This window comes from Chiloscyllium plagiosum, chromosome 16 (genome assembly GCF_004010195.1).
Source record: "Chiloscyllium plagiosum isolate BGI_BamShark_2017 chromosome 16, ASM401019v2, whole genome shotgun sequence".
In the NCBI taxonomy this organism is placed as follows: Eukaryota; Metazoa; Chordata; class Chondrichthyes; order Orectolobiformes; family Hemiscylliidae; genus Chiloscyllium; species Chiloscyllium plagiosum.
In genome coordinates, this window is record NC_057725.1 from 45,915,079 (window position 1) to 45,933,672 (window position 18,594).

General features: G+C 39.3%; 1 protein-coding gene and 1 long non-coding RNA gene across 7 annotated transcripts in view; one reads left to right on the forward strand and one right to left on the reverse strand.

The window, feature by feature from the left end:
• The window catches only part of LOC122557856, a 37,945-nt gene extending 37,612 nt beyond the window's left edge, over window positions 1-333 (reverse strand). The window contains exon 1 of one of the 3 annotated variants that reach the window (XR_006313962.1): window positions 43-333. This is a non-coding gene — a long non-coding RNA (uncharacterized LOC122557856). The remainder of the gene's footprint in view (window positions 1-42) is intronic. The other 2 variants (XR_006313961.1, XR_006313960.1) reach the window with 2 other exon arrangements.
• Window positions 334-1,731: 1,398 nt separating this feature from the next.
• The window catches only part of tnnt3a (troponin T type 3a (skeletal, fast)), a 47,166-nt gene continuing 30,303 nt past the window's right edge, over window positions 1,732-18,594 (forward strand). For 3 of the 4 annotated variants that reach the window (XM_043705983.1, XM_043705985.1, XM_043705987.1), the window contains exons 1-3: window positions 1,732-1,805; window positions 4,759-4,799; window positions 5,025-5,032. In XM_043705983.1, coding sequence (XP_043561918.1) covers window positions 4,780-4,799; window positions 5,025-5,032 — 28 coding nt within the window. In that variant the 5' untranslated portion in view covers window positions 1,732-1,805; window positions 4,759-4,779. Of the gene's footprint in view, window positions 1,806-4,758; window positions 4,800-5,024; window positions 5,033-10,069; window positions 10,094-18,594 lie in introns of all 4 variants that reach the window. The other variant, XM_043705984.1, reaches the window with a different exon arrangement.

The window sequence follows — 18,594 nt, forward strand, 5'->3', positions numbered from 1 at the left end:
TTTGTTTGCTTAACTAACAAGGCTAAAGTAAACGGCATTTACCTGCAGCTTTGCAGAGAGGGTTTGGGGTGCTTGCTGCAGCTTGCAGATCCCTGTTAGTTCGCTCAGTGAGATTTGCTGCTCAGACCTTCGGACTGCAAGTTGGAGAGCTCATCCTGCACTGGCCTGTACCCTCCTGCAGCTGGAAGGGAAAAGCTAACCTATGCCCAAAATAAAAATCGCCTGTGGTGTTTAGTACGTGGGCATTCACTAAGTTGCCTTTGCTCCATACAGGGTGGTGTGCCGTCTCTCCGACACAGGGCGTATTTCCTTTTCCCTCCCTATTGGTTTTGTAACATTACCTAGAGACAACGAGTTTCTTTTAACTGGATTCAGGGAAGACTGACTCCTATTGGTTTGAGGCTTGGTATTACACCATCGTTGGTTCCTGTGTGTGTGTGTTGGCAACTGGAGTGGGGTAGTGCTGACCTTAGTCTGTAGGAGAGGCTGTTGTGTGTGTGTGTGTGTTTGTGTGTGTGGCGGGGTAGGGAATGATGGAGGGTGTGTGTGTGCCTTGGAGGGGTAGGAATCACAGCTTGTGCACTTATCTCGGGGGCTGAATTCAAACGATTGTTCGCTAGATCCGCCGTGAAATTAAACCACACATTTCATTTAAGATTAATGAACTTGAAGTTTGATGCTGTTACTGGGTAGTTGGCCTTGAGTGAAGTTTTTTTTGCGGTTGACTAAGGCGTCGTGTATTTACTATTGAACATCTGACTTTTTTTTTGCAAGACTCTCAGCATTTGCAATCGTCAGTTGACAATCTATAGTTTGGAATGTCAGTGTTAAAAATCGAAACAAGACTTCCTTAAAACTTCGATGCAACAATCTTTGAAAGCATAAGAAAACATAGCAGGATGACGGGGGGGGGGGGGGGGAGAGAGAATGGGATGGGAGGCACAAATTCTATGATCCGCTGTAGTTTGAACTTCAAATCCCTGGGTAAATAAATTGGTAGGGGCACAAGTTTATAGACACCCACACAGATCACACAGAGACAGGGTTTATCGCTAAATAAATCATAGAATTCCCACAGTGTGGAAGCAGGCCATTCAGCCCATCGAATCCACACCGGCCCTCCAAAAAGCGTTCCCGCCCAGACTCACTATCCCACTCTCCTCCCCCGCCATGGTTAATCTACACATTCCTGGACACTGCGGTAAATTCAGCCAATCCATCTAACCTGCGGTAGGAAATCCACGCAAACACGAGGAGAATGTGCAAACTCCAGGCTGGAGTTGAATTCAGGTCCCTAGTGCTGTGAGGCAGCAGTACTAACCACTGAGCCACGGTGAGTGTTGGAAACCCGAAGCAAACGCTCTGAAAGCACTGTCAATGCACAGCTGAGCAGCCAACCCCCTACAGAGAATGTACTTATAAAACAGAACAGGTCAGATCGAAAAGGATTGATGATTTATCATTAGGGACTTTATTTTCTGAAGGTTGGGTTGCCACCTCCAAATCCAGCAGAAATTTCTGCTTGCTATCCTCGGTTCCACAAATAACCAGATGAGCATCTCCTCAGTGTTGCCGCTTCCCTCTTTCCCATGCCCAGTGCATCTCGCTGAAGGTTTGCTAAAATTAGCCAACTCTCTCTCTCTCATCCCCCACCCCCCGTGTTCTTCAAGTGGCTGAGACCAATCCGACTTGCCCGCGACTCGGATTTCACTATAAGACCTGGACTGACCACCTTGTGAAGCTCAGCAGACCTGACTGCCTGTTAAAGCTACCAGGGATCCTCCCTCCACCTGCTTCACTTTGCGGTAAGATCCTCACGCCACTATCTCCATTCCATCCCCATCTCTTGACGAACCTTTTGGCTAAACGTAACCCAGGTTAGGGAGCTTCAAACCGGAACGAGGTTTCAGACACAAGACGGTGTTAATATTTGGGTGAGAAGCTGACCAGGGCCGGTCAATGACAGAGGTCCCATCTGGGCTGTCTAACAGGCTGCAGCTTGGTGGGGCTTTGAAAGTAGTGGGGCTTCCCTGATTAAGCGTTAGATGTGTACTCGATGTAATGCGGGCTGCTTTGTGTTTGACTTGTGAGGAGATCATCTTCACCCAACTCATGTGGGCTGCTTCCCTGGGCGGCGTTGGTCTGAAATGGGGAAACAGGGTCTTCACATTTTCTGAAAACAAATCCGGAAGAATGCGCGGTGCTGGAATTTGCCATCGTTTTTATTGATATAAAAGGAGGGAAAAGGCCGGTTTGTCTGGTTGAATCAATGAGCCCCGCAGTGAGAATGCAGCGATAGGGTCATGGAGAATGTGATTTTTCTTTCCACTGTTTGGCTGGGACCACTGTGAGAGGTCTGAGTGGTTTCAGCATCCGGGAGCTGAGACGAAACAGAGCCAATTCTGATTGAATTTGTAACAAAAACAATCGCTAAAAGAGAACTGACGGAAACATGGGGGTGGGGTGGGGTGGGGAAGGGGGGAATATTGAAGAGAAACTGGGCAAAGAGAGAAAGGTAACTAGGGGGCAAAGAAGCCAGATCGGGCGGGGTAGATTGGAAATAGGCAGAGAGAAAGAACCAGGAGAGAGTTATTTGGGAGTGGTAGGGGATGGGGGATATTAGTTTTAGCTTTACAATGAGGAACTCCTACTCCTGCCTCACCTTCTCTCCCAAATCTTGGGAATCTGTAGAAATCCCAAGAGCTCAAAGTTAAATATTTTAAACAAGTACATGAGGTTTTCGCGAAATTCATTGGTAAGAAGACACGGAGTCATTGGGACTGGTATAAATACATGTTAGGAAAGGCTATTAGTGCAAACTGGGTTGATATTATTATGCAATGTGCTTGCTGGAAATGTGCGGGGGGTTAATCTAATTTATTTCATTAACATTCGTGCCTTACTTTAGCGGTGGCATTAACGAGAAATGAGATTGAATCCACAGCCAGGGAATGGGTAGCAGCTGCAGACGGATTACCTTTCGGGGCAGCGAGAAGCCATCGCCTAATTAGGAAGGAGAGCGACGTCTGTGAGAAGTATTTCAGAGACCCTAAGAAGCTGAAGACGTGGAAATAGGATCTGGTGAAGACAGGCGCAGGGCATTCCCAGCTGTTGGCTCTGTGGCCCATCTCCTTTTCTAAAGACGTTTCCATTTTTAAATGTGTCCATCCAGTGCTCCTAGCACCTGAAGAGCCCGAAGATGTGATCGCGAATGGAACTGTGTGTGTGTGTGTGTGTGTGTGTGTGTGTGGAAGGTGCATCTCCCCCAGTAGGTGCCCGCGCTTCTCTGAGTGCAGCATTTACTTCTCATAGCCCCAGCAGGTTCCCAACAACTTTACAGCCAATTAAAACATTAGTTACTGTTCTGGTGTAAGAGACCAGGATGATAAGTGGAGTTTTGTTTTTCATTTGGATTTAATCGTGTCCCATTTTCCATATCAGTACATGTATTATATCTTTCTATACACACTGAAAGCACGTTTTCATATAAAGTGGGAAATTTCGGATTTTTGTATTGTTTTCACTGACGAGATTTTGTTTTGGGGGCGGGATGGCACCGCGAGAACGTGAACCAATCAACTCAAGTATTAGAAAACGTTTCCTTTTGCTTTTTCTCATTCAGTTCTGGAGCTGAGGTACACAGGCCTTTGCTCTGTGTAAGATCTGAGTCAGGCCTTGAGTGCGACGCCCTCCCAGTTCAATAGTCCCTCACACCTCTCGCTACAACAATGCAGAATGCAGGGTCCCGGAGGAGAGTGAGCACAGTACCTCCAGCGGGAGCCAGTGTCATCAGGGACATATACCAGGCAATAAACCAAAACAAAGATCATTATACATGCCGGATGAGGATGAAAAGGGATTGTTGTAATCTTTCAAACGATGGCAAGAAAAGTGCTGGAGAAACTCAGCAGTGATATCGAACTCAAACCATTGACCCTGCTTCGAGCCCCACAGGTGCAGCCAGGCCTGCTGAGTTTCCCCAGCAGTTTTCCGGTTTTATTTCGTACCTTCCAGCATCCGCAGTAGTTTGCTGTGATATTAAAATGAGCTGGTAATGTCAAACCATAATTGGGTTGTCACGGAAAGCGAATTTTCGGCGGAAGGGCAGCGGGAATGGCTCCAGGCCGTCTCCGCTGGCGGATTTCCAAGGGAAGAAGCTCATTGATCAGAGGCCTGCTGTTGGCCGGAGAAACTGTTCCACCGGAATATTGCTTTCCTTGTCCTCCACCCTCGATCTGGATTGAATCAAGAATGCTGTTTGAGAGTGGACAGCTTTCTTTTCCGCAATTTCTTTTTTTCCTTCTTATTCTGAACACACAGGAAAGTTTGAAACCATTGTTGAGGTACATTTCCAAGCTATTCCAAGTCATATTCCAGTGCGTGTCAGGGAAGTGGGAGGGAGCCCACTATCTTATTTTGGCATTCCCAAATGGGTTGGTCAGGGCCGTGCTGAAAATATATAAATCGACAATCCCATCAGTATGTGGGGGTTGGTGGGGGTTGGGGGGGGGGTGTTAGTGCTCTGTGTGTGGCACAGCTGCTGATACTGCATGCAGACTCCTCCTGTATTATCGGCAGCGCTATTTTCCCTGTATTTTTGTTGACTATATCAAAAAAAGGCAACATTAGCTCTGCACTGTTAAGAGGCTATTTGTGATCGGCGGTTCTCATTACACAGCGTGTACCTTAAATTGTAAAACCGAGGAAGATGCTCTTTGTAGGCCATTCTCACTGAGAGTTTCTCTTTGATTGTTACAGATCTAGGGGGCTCAGTTCAAGATGTCTGACACTGAAGAAGTGTAAGTATTTATTTGAAGTTATTTTAGATAAACTTAGCTTATTCAGTGTTTAGGATGACCGAGTCTCATCTCCAGTTCAGTTTCGACACAAATACAATGTTAAAAATGTTAACTGCAGACCAGACATGTGCCTTTGTAACCCCTTTTGAGTTGTTAAAGACTTAAAAACAATGTCAGTGTGAGTTTGCACCGGTGAGTAACCTGTTGTTTTATCTTCTTTTGCAGGTACGAAGGTAAGTCTATCTGTGGCTTGCTCGCACCGCTATAATGAAGCCAAGCTGTTACGCATGCATATATTGTAATTGTTACAAAACAGACTTGTTGTAGAATGAGAAATTTTAACGTTCAATTGTTCACAATTAATCACTTTAAATGCACTTTGCAGAAGCCCTGTAGGTTATTGTTACGATGTTTAAAATTATTTCAAATCAGACATAAATTCTGGGGGCGGCTGCATTTGAAATTATGGAGCATGTCAACACCCCGCCGGTTCCAATAAATCAACGCTCAGAGACATTGTAAGACCTGGTCTTCACTAAAGTAGAATTAGAGACTTCCAGATAACTAGCGGCTACTCTGATGTAGACTTCTGAATAACTTACTCAATACTGAGTGATGTAGGATTGCTGAGCAGGGGAGTGGGAATGTGTGTGTGTATGTATATACATAGGGTAGTGCAACCGAAGACAGCATTGTGGCAGTCATGTTTTTTAGCGAGGGGAGTTGATGTAATACTGCGGCTCCTCCCCACCATATACAAATAATTTGAAGCTCACTTTTTCAAAGTATCATAAAGTGGTTGCAAATACAAATTGAGGCAACTTGACTCATCTTTTTCCTGCTAGCACTCAGCAATAGCAATCTAGTTAATCCCACTCCTGATAGCCTTGCACGTTTTATGTTCGATTTTCAGGTATTGTCAATTCCTTCTGAAAGTTGCTGTTGAACCTACCGCCCCATTATCTTCTAAGGCAAAGTGTTTCAAATCCGAACCACACTTGAAGTGTAACCTAAATTTTCTTCATGTCATCACTGGTTCCTTAATCATTCATCTTAACCCAGTACCCTCTAGTCCTTGGCCCTTCTATCAATTGAAATAGGTTATCCCTATCTATTGTACAGACCCCTCATAATTTTGAACACTTTTATCAAACCTTCTCTGTCTACATTACTAAAGTCCCTTATTCATGGAATGATTCTCAGAAATCTCTTCTGCATATTCACTAAAGCTGTCATTTCCTTCATAAATGTTGCTCCCTAAATTTGGCACAATACTCTAGTTGTAGTTAAACCAGTGCGCATAGGTTTAAGTCATTAATATAAATAGAGTAAGTTGATCATCTGACAGTCAGCCCCTAAGGATCTCCACTGTATTCCTCCTATCCAAAAAGATAAATGTTCACCATTTTTTTCTGTTCCTTGTCAGTCAACAATATCCATACTGACATTGTCTCTTTTGTTTCTTGGGTTTCAACTTTGCTGGCAAACCTGTTATTTGGCATTTAACCAAATGCCTTTAGAAAGTCCACATACATCCCGTCAACGACATAGGGCTCACCTGTCCTCTCTGTTACCTGAATTCATGCGCGCTTTCCTTAATTAATCTACACTTGTTCACAATACTGTAATGTTGTCCCTGATTATTATTCTTAAATGTTTATCCACTGTGGATGTTAAATTAAATAGCCTGTGGTTGCTGGGCTCATCCTTACACTTTTTTGAACAAAGTGTCATGCAATTCCCTATTTCTCTAATATCACCTGTATGTCTATGCATAATTGGACAATTGTGGCCAATACTTCCACAATTTCCATCCATAGTTTCCTTAACATTATTGATAGGTCCTATCTGGACCTGGTGTCTTTATAATATCTCATCTAGAATTTTATTTTTAGCCCTTTTAAAGTAGTGTTGTATCTGTCTCCTTTTTGCCTGGATTCTTCAGCTGTGTCAGAAGATGCACTTCATAAGGAACAGGTTTGGCTTCTGTATAAATGCCATTAGACTGGTTACTAGTGTTCACAGGGCTGTAAGTTTGCTAATGACATTTGAAACGTATTATTTTCCTATTGATATTGACTATGACAACTTAGAATTGACCCTGTAAATTTGACTTCACCACTGAACAAGCCTGTGATAAAGGATGTAGTTGAGATGCTTAATGAGCTAAAAAATGATAAAGAAGAGGTATTATGAAGGCTGGCTAAACTTATGTAAGCCAAACTCTATTTTAAATTGTTATTGGAAGTATTGAAACCAATATGGACAGTGTAGAGCTTCAAAAGATCATTGACAAGTTGATGGAGTGGGTGGACAGGCAGCAGATGAAGTATAGTGTGGAGAGCTGTGAGATAATCTATTTTGATAGAAAGAGAAATTCAGTATAAAATAAAGGATGCTTCTCCAAAGGATGTATAAAATCAGAGATCCAAGTGCACAGGTGTTAAACATGGCAGAAGAGGTGAAGAACATAGTTAATAAAGCACACAGTATCCATTATTCATGAAAGCATAGTGAACAACAGCAGGAAAATTATGCTGAACTTGTATATGACACTAGTTAAACATTAGCTGGAGTATCATTCATTACTCTGTGTCCCAGACTTTAGAAAGAATGTGAATGCATTGGAGAAAGTGCAGAAGAGGCTTCCAAAAATGGTTCCAGAGATGAGAAACTTCTGTTATGAGGATACATTGGAGGGGTTGGGAGTGCTTTCTTTGGATAAGACTAAGAGAAAGTTTAATTGAAATTTTCAAAATCGTAAAAGGTCTGGACAAAGTGGATATGGAGAAAATGTTGTCACTTGCAAAAGGATAAAGAGTGACAGGGCACAGATTAAAAATGATTTGCAAAAGAAGCAAATGAAATGTGCGAAAAATACATTTTAGATTAGATTAGATTACAGTGTGGAAACAGGCCCTTCGGCCCGACAAGTCCACACCGACCCGCCGAAGCGCAACCCACCCATACCCCTACATTTACCCCTTACCTAACACTACGGACAATTTAGCATGGCTAATTCACCTGACCTGCACATCTTTGGACTGTGGGAGGAAACCGGAGCACTCGGAGGAAACCCACGCAAACACGGGGAGAACGTGCAAACTCCACACAGTCAGTCACCTGAGGTGGGAATTGAACCTGGGTCTCCGGTGCTGTGAGGTAGCAGTGCTAACCACTGTGCCACCGTGCCGCCCACTATATTTTAATATAGTGAGTGATTCAGGTCTGGAGTTCTATACTGGATTTGGTATGGGGGCAGGTTCAACTGAGGCATTGGAGAGGGCATTGAATAATTATTTAATTAGAAAGAATGTGCAGGGTTATAGAGAAAGGATAAAAGAAAAGCATGAAGTCATGATGCTCATTTGGAAATCTGGTGTAGATACGATGGGTCAAATGGTCTCTTTCTGCAATGTGCATCTGTGAGGACCAAAATAATGCTGGAGGGTGTTGCATAAGTCCAGAGCAATGCTTTTATATTATTTAAATATTTACTCGCAGCCTTTTTAAAAAACAAACCAACATTTGAAACAAATATCTTTTAATGAAGCAAATGGAAAGTCAAACAGTGTACATAATGGTCAGTAAATTTAACCTTGCTCATTTTACACCTCTGAAGGTTCAAGGTTCTGCCATTCTTCTTTACATCAGTTGGCCACTGCATTCTCAGTCAAGATTGGCAGCATGATTGCAGTTGCCAAATTGTGTTGTGGTTGACGTAATTCTTTAGCTTATCATTGTCCTTACGTGCACATATACGAATCCATGACTCTCATACTTTAAATTTCGGCAAGTCAGTAACATTCCCATTAAGTTGTAATTATAAAGTAATATGTATGTATATATAAAACTGATTATATAACCTGCTATTTAAAAAATATTCTATACTTTCTACATATATAATTATTTTATATATATGTATTGATAGATATGCATCAAAGTATATCTTTATGTAGCACTTCAAAAATATATTCATATTATTTTCAATTATTTTAAAATAGTTGAATACTCTGTTCAGATTCACTTAATCTATGTCAGCATACTTTTACAAAGTATTTTTCTTATTGTTGACTTATTTAAGACTATGGTTTGAATTAACATAGTTATCAATTTTCCAAAAGTACTTCTAAGTTCTTTTTTATTTTATATTTTCTCTAAATTGTATTTCAGTATTATGTAAAGCATTTCTCTGAGGTTGGAAGCTTCAATCATTGAACAGCAAACTCAGCTTGGATCTGATGGTTATTCTTGGTCTTCTAACAACATTGAAGTCTGCAGTGCACTGCTATCATTATGAATACAGAGCAGTTCATGATTCATGGAAATTGTCTGTCTTAACTTTCCACCTTCCCTCTTCAATATTTTTTGAGTTCCCTATTTTCCTCTGTTAGCCTCCCAGAAGTTGTATCTTGTACCTCACTCCAATGTTTGTTATTTGCAGCAAAACATGAACAATATCCAGGCTTAGACAGACAAGTGGCAAGTAATGTTACCATTGCCATTGCTAAATTTTCCATAATCAGCATCCTATGTGCTACTGTTGGCCAAAAACTAAGGTGGAGTAGCCATATAAATACTTGACCCATCACCCTGAATGAATAAAAAGAAATGTTCTGTGAATTGGGTGACAAGGAGGTTTTTTAGTCATAACCTCCTGAATATAAAAATTTTTAAAAATGGCTTCCACAGGCTTCTCTCCTTCTTGCTAGAAAGTGCTAATTTTCTACAATAATATCCAAAGCAGCTTCCTCCCCTATGCCTTGCCAAACTGTTGACTATCTATCTCTTCATATCATTATAAATAATGCTGATTCATTCCCATTGCCTGGTCTCTGGATCAGGGTCTAAGTAGCTGGTTCTTCATCTGTGAACCTGGGTAGTGGGTGTCAGTAGGTCAGATAAAGAATCATGATCGTATCTGATCTTGTTCTGACCTCAGTTGTCTATTTGTGCACTTTCGAACAGAGGTCACTGATTCAGATATCTAGCTAACTGTTTTTTCTCCTGCTCAGTTTCGGAAGCTGTGACCAATTGTTTTGTCCCAAATTATGCTCTAGTGAGAGAGGCTAATTTTCATCAGATTAAGGATAAAAGATGGAATGATCTAAGTAGAGTGGTTTCAGCTTTTCCCATTTACAGCTGACTAATGGTTCAGAATTCTGTGCATGATGCTTGTATTCAACACCCATGGTGAGGGCAGCTTAAGTGATGAAGTCAGAGTTTGCTGCAAATAATCACCATCTATTATCTCTGGTGTTGGATTACAGAACATGAAGAACATGAAGAGGGAGGTAATGAAGATGATTCCCAATTGCTCTTTGTTTTTCCCAATGCCATCGTTTACTTATATAACTTAACACCACAAACAATTCCAGCACTCTTAATGTTGTGATATTACAAAAGGCAGGCATTTTAGAATATTATTTCAAGCTAGCTACTAAGGTTCTATTGTTTTCTCCTGTCTTGCCCACTGAAGACTTCTTCATGTGTGAGCATAGGTAGGATCTGACTTTGCAGCATCCTAATCTTGTCCTCACCTAATATCTACAGGTTTGTCTGGGATCAATACTTTCCAAACTTGCACCATTTAGAAAATACTCTGCATTTATGTTTTTTCTACCAAAGTGGATAACCTCACATTTATTCACATTATCTGCCATTTTCTTCTATATTCGCTTAATCTGCTGAAGCCTCGTTACACTCTCCTAATAAATCACATCCCATCTAGTTTGGTTTCATCAGCAAATTTAGAAATATTACATTTGATCCCCACATCCAAATCATTGATGTAGGTTGTGAACATTATGGACCAAACGCTGTTCTTTGCAACATCCACTAGTAACAGTCTGTCATTTGGGAATGACCTATTTATCCTTACCCTCTGTTTTCTGTCTGTTAATGAATTCATAATCTGTACTGGTATATTGTCACTAGTCTCATGAGATTTTTATTCACTAACCACTGTGCAAAACCTTATTTAAAACCTTATGAAAATCCAAATATACCACAATCACCACTTCTGTATCTATACTGTACTTCATATAACATCCTCAAAATATCTAATATGTTTGTCATACTTAATGTCCTTGTCAATATATGATGTCTCTGCACAAATGTATCATTATTTCTTAAGTCAATAGGTGTTCCATGCTTTATAGATACTTATTTTCCCTAAAATGTCTGAGTTTTACGTTTTTTCTCTTCCCTGTTTCTTAAATTATAGGCATACATTTGTTACATTCCAGTCTGCCAGAACCTCCTCAGAATCTCCAGACTTCAGGGACCCCCCCACCCCCCTCCCCCTCCCCCATTAACTTCAAGAAGAAATATTTATCTACCTATTGGTTTTCTGATAGAAATTTAGTCTGAGTGTTTAAGGATGCCTTAAGGACAAAGAGATTGGTCATAAAAGTGTGCAAAGTCAGAATGAATTTGAATTATGTTCCAAAACAATTTGTAGAGAGGTTTTGCATGTCAAGTCACCATAGTCTTAACAGACCATAGGTCTGTTCTCTCTCATTAGAGGGAGAACTGGTGGTAATTTAACCCAAGGGCCACCACCTCAAACAAGTGTTTGAGAAGGGAAGTCCTTCATGGTAACCTCCGCTAGCATGGGGATTGAATCCATGCTATTGACATCATACTCCTTCACAAACCAACTATCCAGCCAGCTGAGCTAAACCAACCCACTGTTGCAGAGATCATGGTTTCACATTGGTTTGAATTTGGAAACATAAATATATAATTGTGAATGATTACTGAGTGAATTTGGGAGCTGTAACATTGCAATTTATAACTTGGTTTCGGTGTTGTGGAATTGATCTTGATGGTCGTGCTTAACGGTGAATGGAAGTGCTTTAGATTATAAGAAAAACTTTGATATTGAGTGTAGTTGGACCTCCTCAAACACAACTTGTCAGAACTGATTTTTAAGTGCATTCCATTGTTACTACAAGTGTTCACTAATTCACAATCTTTACACTTAAAAATCAGCGAACCCAACAATCTTCAGACTTTCAAAATCCAACCCTGGTGGTGTCAATTGATATGCATGTTTGCCACTCATACTGTTTTCCAAATTCAAAGGCAATGAAGGCAACAATTCTACCGTAACCCAATCAAGAATGGTGTTGACCACCCTGCTGTCCTGTCCATATACAACCAATCAAAGATTATATCTTGTACAATTTCATGTATCTAGAACAGCGAATAGGTTTGTTTTTAGCATTCTCCAATACAAGCTTCAAGGTTAATGTTAATATACAGGAAGGTGTTTCAACATTTGAAAATTTGCCATTTAGATTGAGTTGATTGCCTTTTAGTAAAAGGGTAAATATGAACTGTCAGGAATTTAAGGGTGTTGGAATCACACTTGTGATTTTTTTTTTGTTTGGATTCATGTGTAACACAGTTGACCTTTATTTCAACAATTAGATTGTTTTTATGCATGCTGAAGTGAATTGCAGTGAAAGTTGTTTTAATGGTGAAAAGGTGTGGTGTTTTGCTCTTTAGCCGAAGTATTTTACCAGTTTCTCCTGACATGTCAATATAATTACTTTTCTGCTTTTCCATTTTGTGCCTTTCAATTTCATGCGTTGCTGCTTTTCTGCTTGCTACATGCTAATATCATCTTTAGAAGAGGTTCCAGAGGAAGGTATGTAGTGTAATCTGACATTATCCCACATTTTCTTTGTTCATCTATTTTTATTCACTCATTTTTCCATTTCAGTATTCTCATCTTTTTTTCATTCTTCATCTCCTTAGTTCTTATCTAATTTCATTTTTCAAAAAGCACTCTCACCTTTTCTTTTCCATTGATGGTTTTCTTAATTCTGCTGTTTTGCATTTTTCATTCTGAGTTTCTGTCATTTACATTTTCTCAATCACAATTTCCTCTTTTATTGTTTCTCTTTGTTTCTTTATCCAACCTTCATTTTTTTAATACTTAGTAAACTTGGCTCTATAGTTCTGCATACTCCATTATCCTCCATGTTATGTAACCTCCATTATCCTCCACATTGTGTATCCTCCATTATCTCAAATAAATCTTTCTTTCATAATCCCCACAATTGTATTGCCTTGACTTTCCTCAATCATTCTGTATTCTACAATATCCCCATTAATATTGCAGTTTTCATCACCCTCAATAAGTCTGTATCCATAGTTATCCCTAATCATTCTGCATCCCTCGTCTTGATTATTGTGCATTCTTCAATCCATTTGTATCCTTTCTTTCATTCGCTATCCTTCTTTACACTAATCATTCTGTTTCCATGGTTATTACCAATATCGTTCATTATTTCCATTCATGGTGTAATGTCTTAAATTTCCATTGATGTAATTGCTTGTAGAAATTCAGGAATTTTAAGAAGGGGTCATTTAAGCAACTTTAGATAGTACAAATAAGAGATATTGCAAATAATTAAGTGATTTTAATTGTTCAAGGACTATACTGTCTTTGAGTCGTTTGTTAGTGTTGTTGGAAAGGTGGACCTCTTGCATTCTGTTGGGTTATTTATTGATTCTTCTTGGTGTCCCGTGTCTGCCACATTATTACCTTTTGTTCTCCAATGCTCAGTATTAATATGAATTTTGCTTCTTTTATTTGCTACTCGCTGCATGTACCTATCATCTTCCAGAAGCATACATTGAAGAAGGCATGTTGTTGTCTGTTACTCCAGTTTTCCTTTTCAGGAAACATTTTGGGCCAGTTATAGTTTGGGAAATTTAGATTTTGTGACAATTGGGATAATTTTAACTCTCCCTGCCTTGGTAACCTCTATTAAAATAGTTGCACAGAGACTTGCTATGCTGTTCTTGCTCTACTCCCACTTAGCACTGTCTTAATTGGCTTCTGAGGTGTCCGTGTCATTGCTATTTAGGCTTCATTTGTTACTAGTAACGATGACATAACTCAGAAACAAATGGTTTCATTATCTGTTGGGTGGGATGCTCATCATAAACTTTCTGTTAGTTAAAATTTCATAAAAAGAGAAGAAATATATGCTCAGATTTAATAAAGATCATTTCTTAGTGGGGCTATGTGGAGGAAAATGGTTGGTCACAGACTTAATGGATGTGAGTCAAGAAACTGGCTTAAAATTGAGAGGGGAATTGACTGATGTCAATCTAATCCAAGCTATATTGTCTTTTTTTAACATGCCCAAACTAAACAGAGTTTGGGAGAAGGGGAGCTGAGTGGAAAGGAAATTGATAGATTGTAATTGGAATTCTGGTACAGATAGTTCTTGGATAACACGCATTCTGGCAGCGCGATTTGGGAACGGTATTTTCGAGAAGGCTTACCTCTGTTCGCAATAGCGCGCTTCCAGCAGGGATCAGTTCGTCCATTTGGTTCTGTGCATGGCAATGTCTGTGCCAAAATCTCTGTGCCGTTCTGCACATGCGCCGATGTCAGCTGCTGTCAGAGCAGCTTTCTTTGAGAGGTACTGGACAGCGAGCAGCTTTCTTAGATTTTTTAAAATGTACTGTGTTGAAGTTACTTTTGTTTCATTAATAAATATGATTACAACCTTCATTCAGGCTGTGGTATACTTTGTGTTAGACTTTTAGGTGGTTTTTGAGTGATTGTGAGTGATTTGTTTTTGCTGGTCTGCCCATTCCCCCACTTTTCCCTTTGACTCCATTATTTCTATCAAATAATTTTCTATTCAGCAAGGTTTCACTGGAACCCATCTATGGCATTATAGAACAATTACCTGTACTGTATGGGAACATAAAAACAGGATTTGTCCATTCAGCCCTCAATCCTGTTCTGTTATTCCATTCATTTGTGGCTGTTATATGTCTTAACTCTGCATATCCATCTTTGCCAATGCACTTTAATACATTCCACTAACAATAATCAGTGAACTTCAGTTTTAAAATAGCAATTGATATAACATCAATTGTTGTATGTGTATGAGAGCCCTAAAATACTAACTTTCTTAGAATGTTTCTTCATTTCATTCCTGAAAGGGCTGGCGCTAATTTTTAAACTGTCTCCTTGTCCCGGATGCCATGAGTACTAAATCCTAACTGTTCCCTATGCCACCTTGAAAACTTTGATCAAATCACCCTTATTCTTTTAAACCACAACACTAGTTTCCACAATTTGAGAGAGTCCACTTATCGTTCTGACGAATGTATACCATGCTCCCTCCAAGGCCAATATCACCTTCCTAAAATGCTCACTGTACACCATATGTGGTCAAACTAGAGCGGTGTCAAGTCAAAACACGATATCTACTCCCAAGTATTCTGCTCTTCTAGATATAAAGAAATATATATATAATCTAGATATCATTGTGTATTTTGACAGTCCTACTCACATTTCATATACTATCATCTATCTTTGTGTGTTGACAAATTTGGATCAATTTCCACCCTATCAGCTAAGTTAACAAATATTTAATATTGTTGACACCCAAACACATCCTTGCAGGTTATTGTTCATCACATGCTGCCAATTAGAGTACCTTCCCATCATTCCATTTCCCCTCAACTAATATCCTGACCAGATCAATAATTTGCCCTCACTTCCATTAGTTTCAACTTTAGCCAACAATCACTTGTGAGAGATTTTGTCATATGTTCCTGAAAGTCCGTATAATTACATCCATAAACATGCTGTGGTTGCATAGTCATCTTTAGTCATCTCTGCAAAAAAAAATTAAATTCATCTGGCATTGTTGAGCTTTTACAGATCCACACTGGCTCTGATTAGCTGAAAAATTTCAAAGTATTCAATCACCCACTCCTTAACAAAAAACTCAACCAATGTTACTAACAACTGATGTCAGACTAACTGGTTTATATTTTATTGGTTTACCCTTCTTAACTTTCTTAAGTAGCTGAATGTCATGCACAATTTTGCCATCTAAAGAAATGGTTCCTGAATTGCGAAAAGTCTGAGAGATTATAGTTGGAGAATCTATGGTCTGTTTACCTACTTCCTTTAAAATCTTGGGATTAAAAACCATCTCGTCCTGGAGATTTTATATTCTTTAATGCTATTCACTTCCCCTTTACTGTTATTTTGTTCACTCTAATTTTGTAGTGTTCTTTTCCCTGATTCAATTGTTTCCTTGGAATAGCTGACATGTTGACTTCTTCTCTCGTGTAAATGCTGATACAAATCAGCATGCCACTTATTTCTTTGTCACCCTATGTTGGTCTTTGTATCTTTCTCATCTGCCAACTCTTTTTTTTGTAGTTTTGTATATCTTTTTGTTTTATGTTGTATTTTGTCTCTTTAGTTGTCCATGGCTGTCTATTTTAGTAAGCAGAACTCTTGTCCTTTTGGATTATAGACTGCTCCGAATCATTTCCACCAACCATCTGCTTTTTAACTTGGTAATGAATTGTCCAGTATACTGTGAATTATGTTTGTCTTCTCTCATTGAAATCAGCTTTAGCTAAATCTAGAGTCTTAGCCGCTGTTTCATGTTTTGCCTTTTCAAATATTATGTTGAAACTTATCATATTAGATAGATGTGTATGTATTGTTGCCTATCTCATTACTAAACCTAATTTTAACTTATTGGTTCCTGGACATAGTTTTTTGCAGAAATCACCCAGGACACACTCAAAAACTGCAACATCTTTCTGATGTGATAGTCTGTTTATCCCAACCGATATAAAAATGAAAGTCCCATGTGAAAACTTTGTTACATGCATGCTTATTCTGAACATTTTCACAAGCTACCACTTCACTGCAACTATCACTACAGCTTTAAATCTCTTAATTCCTTAAGTCTACACATAGAATATTCAGTGCTTGAGCACTTGCCATATGAACTCTCTTAACATTGAAGCAATGTCATCCTTAATTGCAAAGGCAATTCGATTCCTTTACCATTTCACCTATCTTTCCTGTAGATAAGCATGTATATTTAGCTGCCAGCCTTGACCATCTGACAGGCATGTAATAGCTACCATGTCAAATTCTCTAAGTTGAATTTGTGCCTGTAACTCAGACCATTTCTTTCCTTATAATCTGTGAATTTATATTTTTAAGATTGCCTTTAATACATGCCCTAATGTTCTGTTCCACTTTTTCAGTGACCTGTTTCCAACTTCTCTTTCCTGACTTATTGGCTTTATATATCTGAGACTTATGTCAACCTCCAGTGTTTATTATGCAATTTCTGATGCATATCCTACTGTCTTTCCTTCCATCTCTTATAAAACTATTATCTATACTATATTTCTCATCTGATTCAATCCTCCCTATTTACTAGCTTAGCACTGCAACTCCCTATTTAATCTTTCTGTTTAATCTGCCCATTTCACTTGGTGCAGGTGCCAAAGAATGACCCCGAAATTGTATTTAAGACCCATGAAGTCGAATCCCTCTTTCCCATAGCACTCTTCTTCAGCCATGTTCCGTCACTCCAATTCACTTGTTCGTGTGGCAGTTCATATCTGGTTTGGGTGACAATCTAATGTTTATAGTTCTTGAGGGGCTAGTTTTTGGTGCTCCTCTCATTCCTCTGTTATTGATTTGAACATGAATACACCCCCGTTCTTCTCCAAAATCTTTTTGAGCCTGGTTTGATAAGCACCTTGTTGGGGTGCCTTGTAGGAGTGCTTTAGACATTTGTTCCTGCTCAATCTTCCTAATTTTGAATTCCCTACAATTATCACTCGGCTCCCTCCTCTGAGCTCCCCATGTTGATCTCATAAACTCCATCCTGATGCTGTTCATGCCTGGTAGGAATTCCCCAAATCTGGAGCACACTGTGCAGATATTGATCCGACTCTGTTGCTCAAGACTGTTTTCCATTAACACTCCAGCTCAATAATGACAAAGCAGAGCGATTCAAGATGGATTCGCCGATTACAAATGTTTTTAATCAGGATAATCTCACTGTCCTGATGTTCCTGCATACTACCTACTACCCACTCAACTTGCTCTGTCATCTGTTATATAAAGCTTTAGTTTGTCGTAGTTTCTCTTAGTATTTTTATGCACATTAACTTGGACTGTGGACAATCCACCTGATGATAAAAGTTTACCTGTAGACAAAATAAATTAACTCTACCACATATGTAGATGTAAAAGTCTGTAAAAAAAAATTGGTTCTAGTTTTGAAAAAATCAGAGATGAAATGTTATTAGCTTTCATTGACAGTGCAGAAATTTTAAGTAACTCACTCAGAAAGTGGCTGTCCAACCAGAGATGAGACAAGTGATAATCTTAAAGCACAATGCTGTTGTGGTATGGTTTACATTCTAAACAGCAATCTTTGGTTGTTTTGAGTTAAGGATATGCAATGAAATTGAAAATTCATGTTCATGGTCCAATGAAATGGCTAGAGTGTGAAAGTTATATATCATGTTACCCTTCCTCTATTTTGGGCCATCATTCAAAAGTTGCGACATTTTAGAGAACTTGTCCATCTGCTTTTCAGGACAGTCAATGATGTATATCATTGTATTCCAAATAACACAGCATCAAACTCCCATTTGAGGAATTGAGAACCTCTAAGCATTAGCAAAAAATCAAAACAGAGCTGTTCTTGCGTCTGTTAGTTTGAATGGTTTTATTTCTGAAATGCCAAGAATTTAAGAGTGTTTGAGTGAAACTTGGGTTTTTTTAATGTTTTGGCTTATGCCATTTAACATTAGATGGTGTGTGTGAATACTGAAGTAAATTGGAGTGAATGTAATATGACTTCAAGACTTCTCTTTGGTCTTCTACTGCTTTTCGCTGGTATAAATAAGTCAATTTTTTTTTTATTTTTCCACCTTATACCTATAATCCCTGCACTGCTGCTTTACTGCTTGC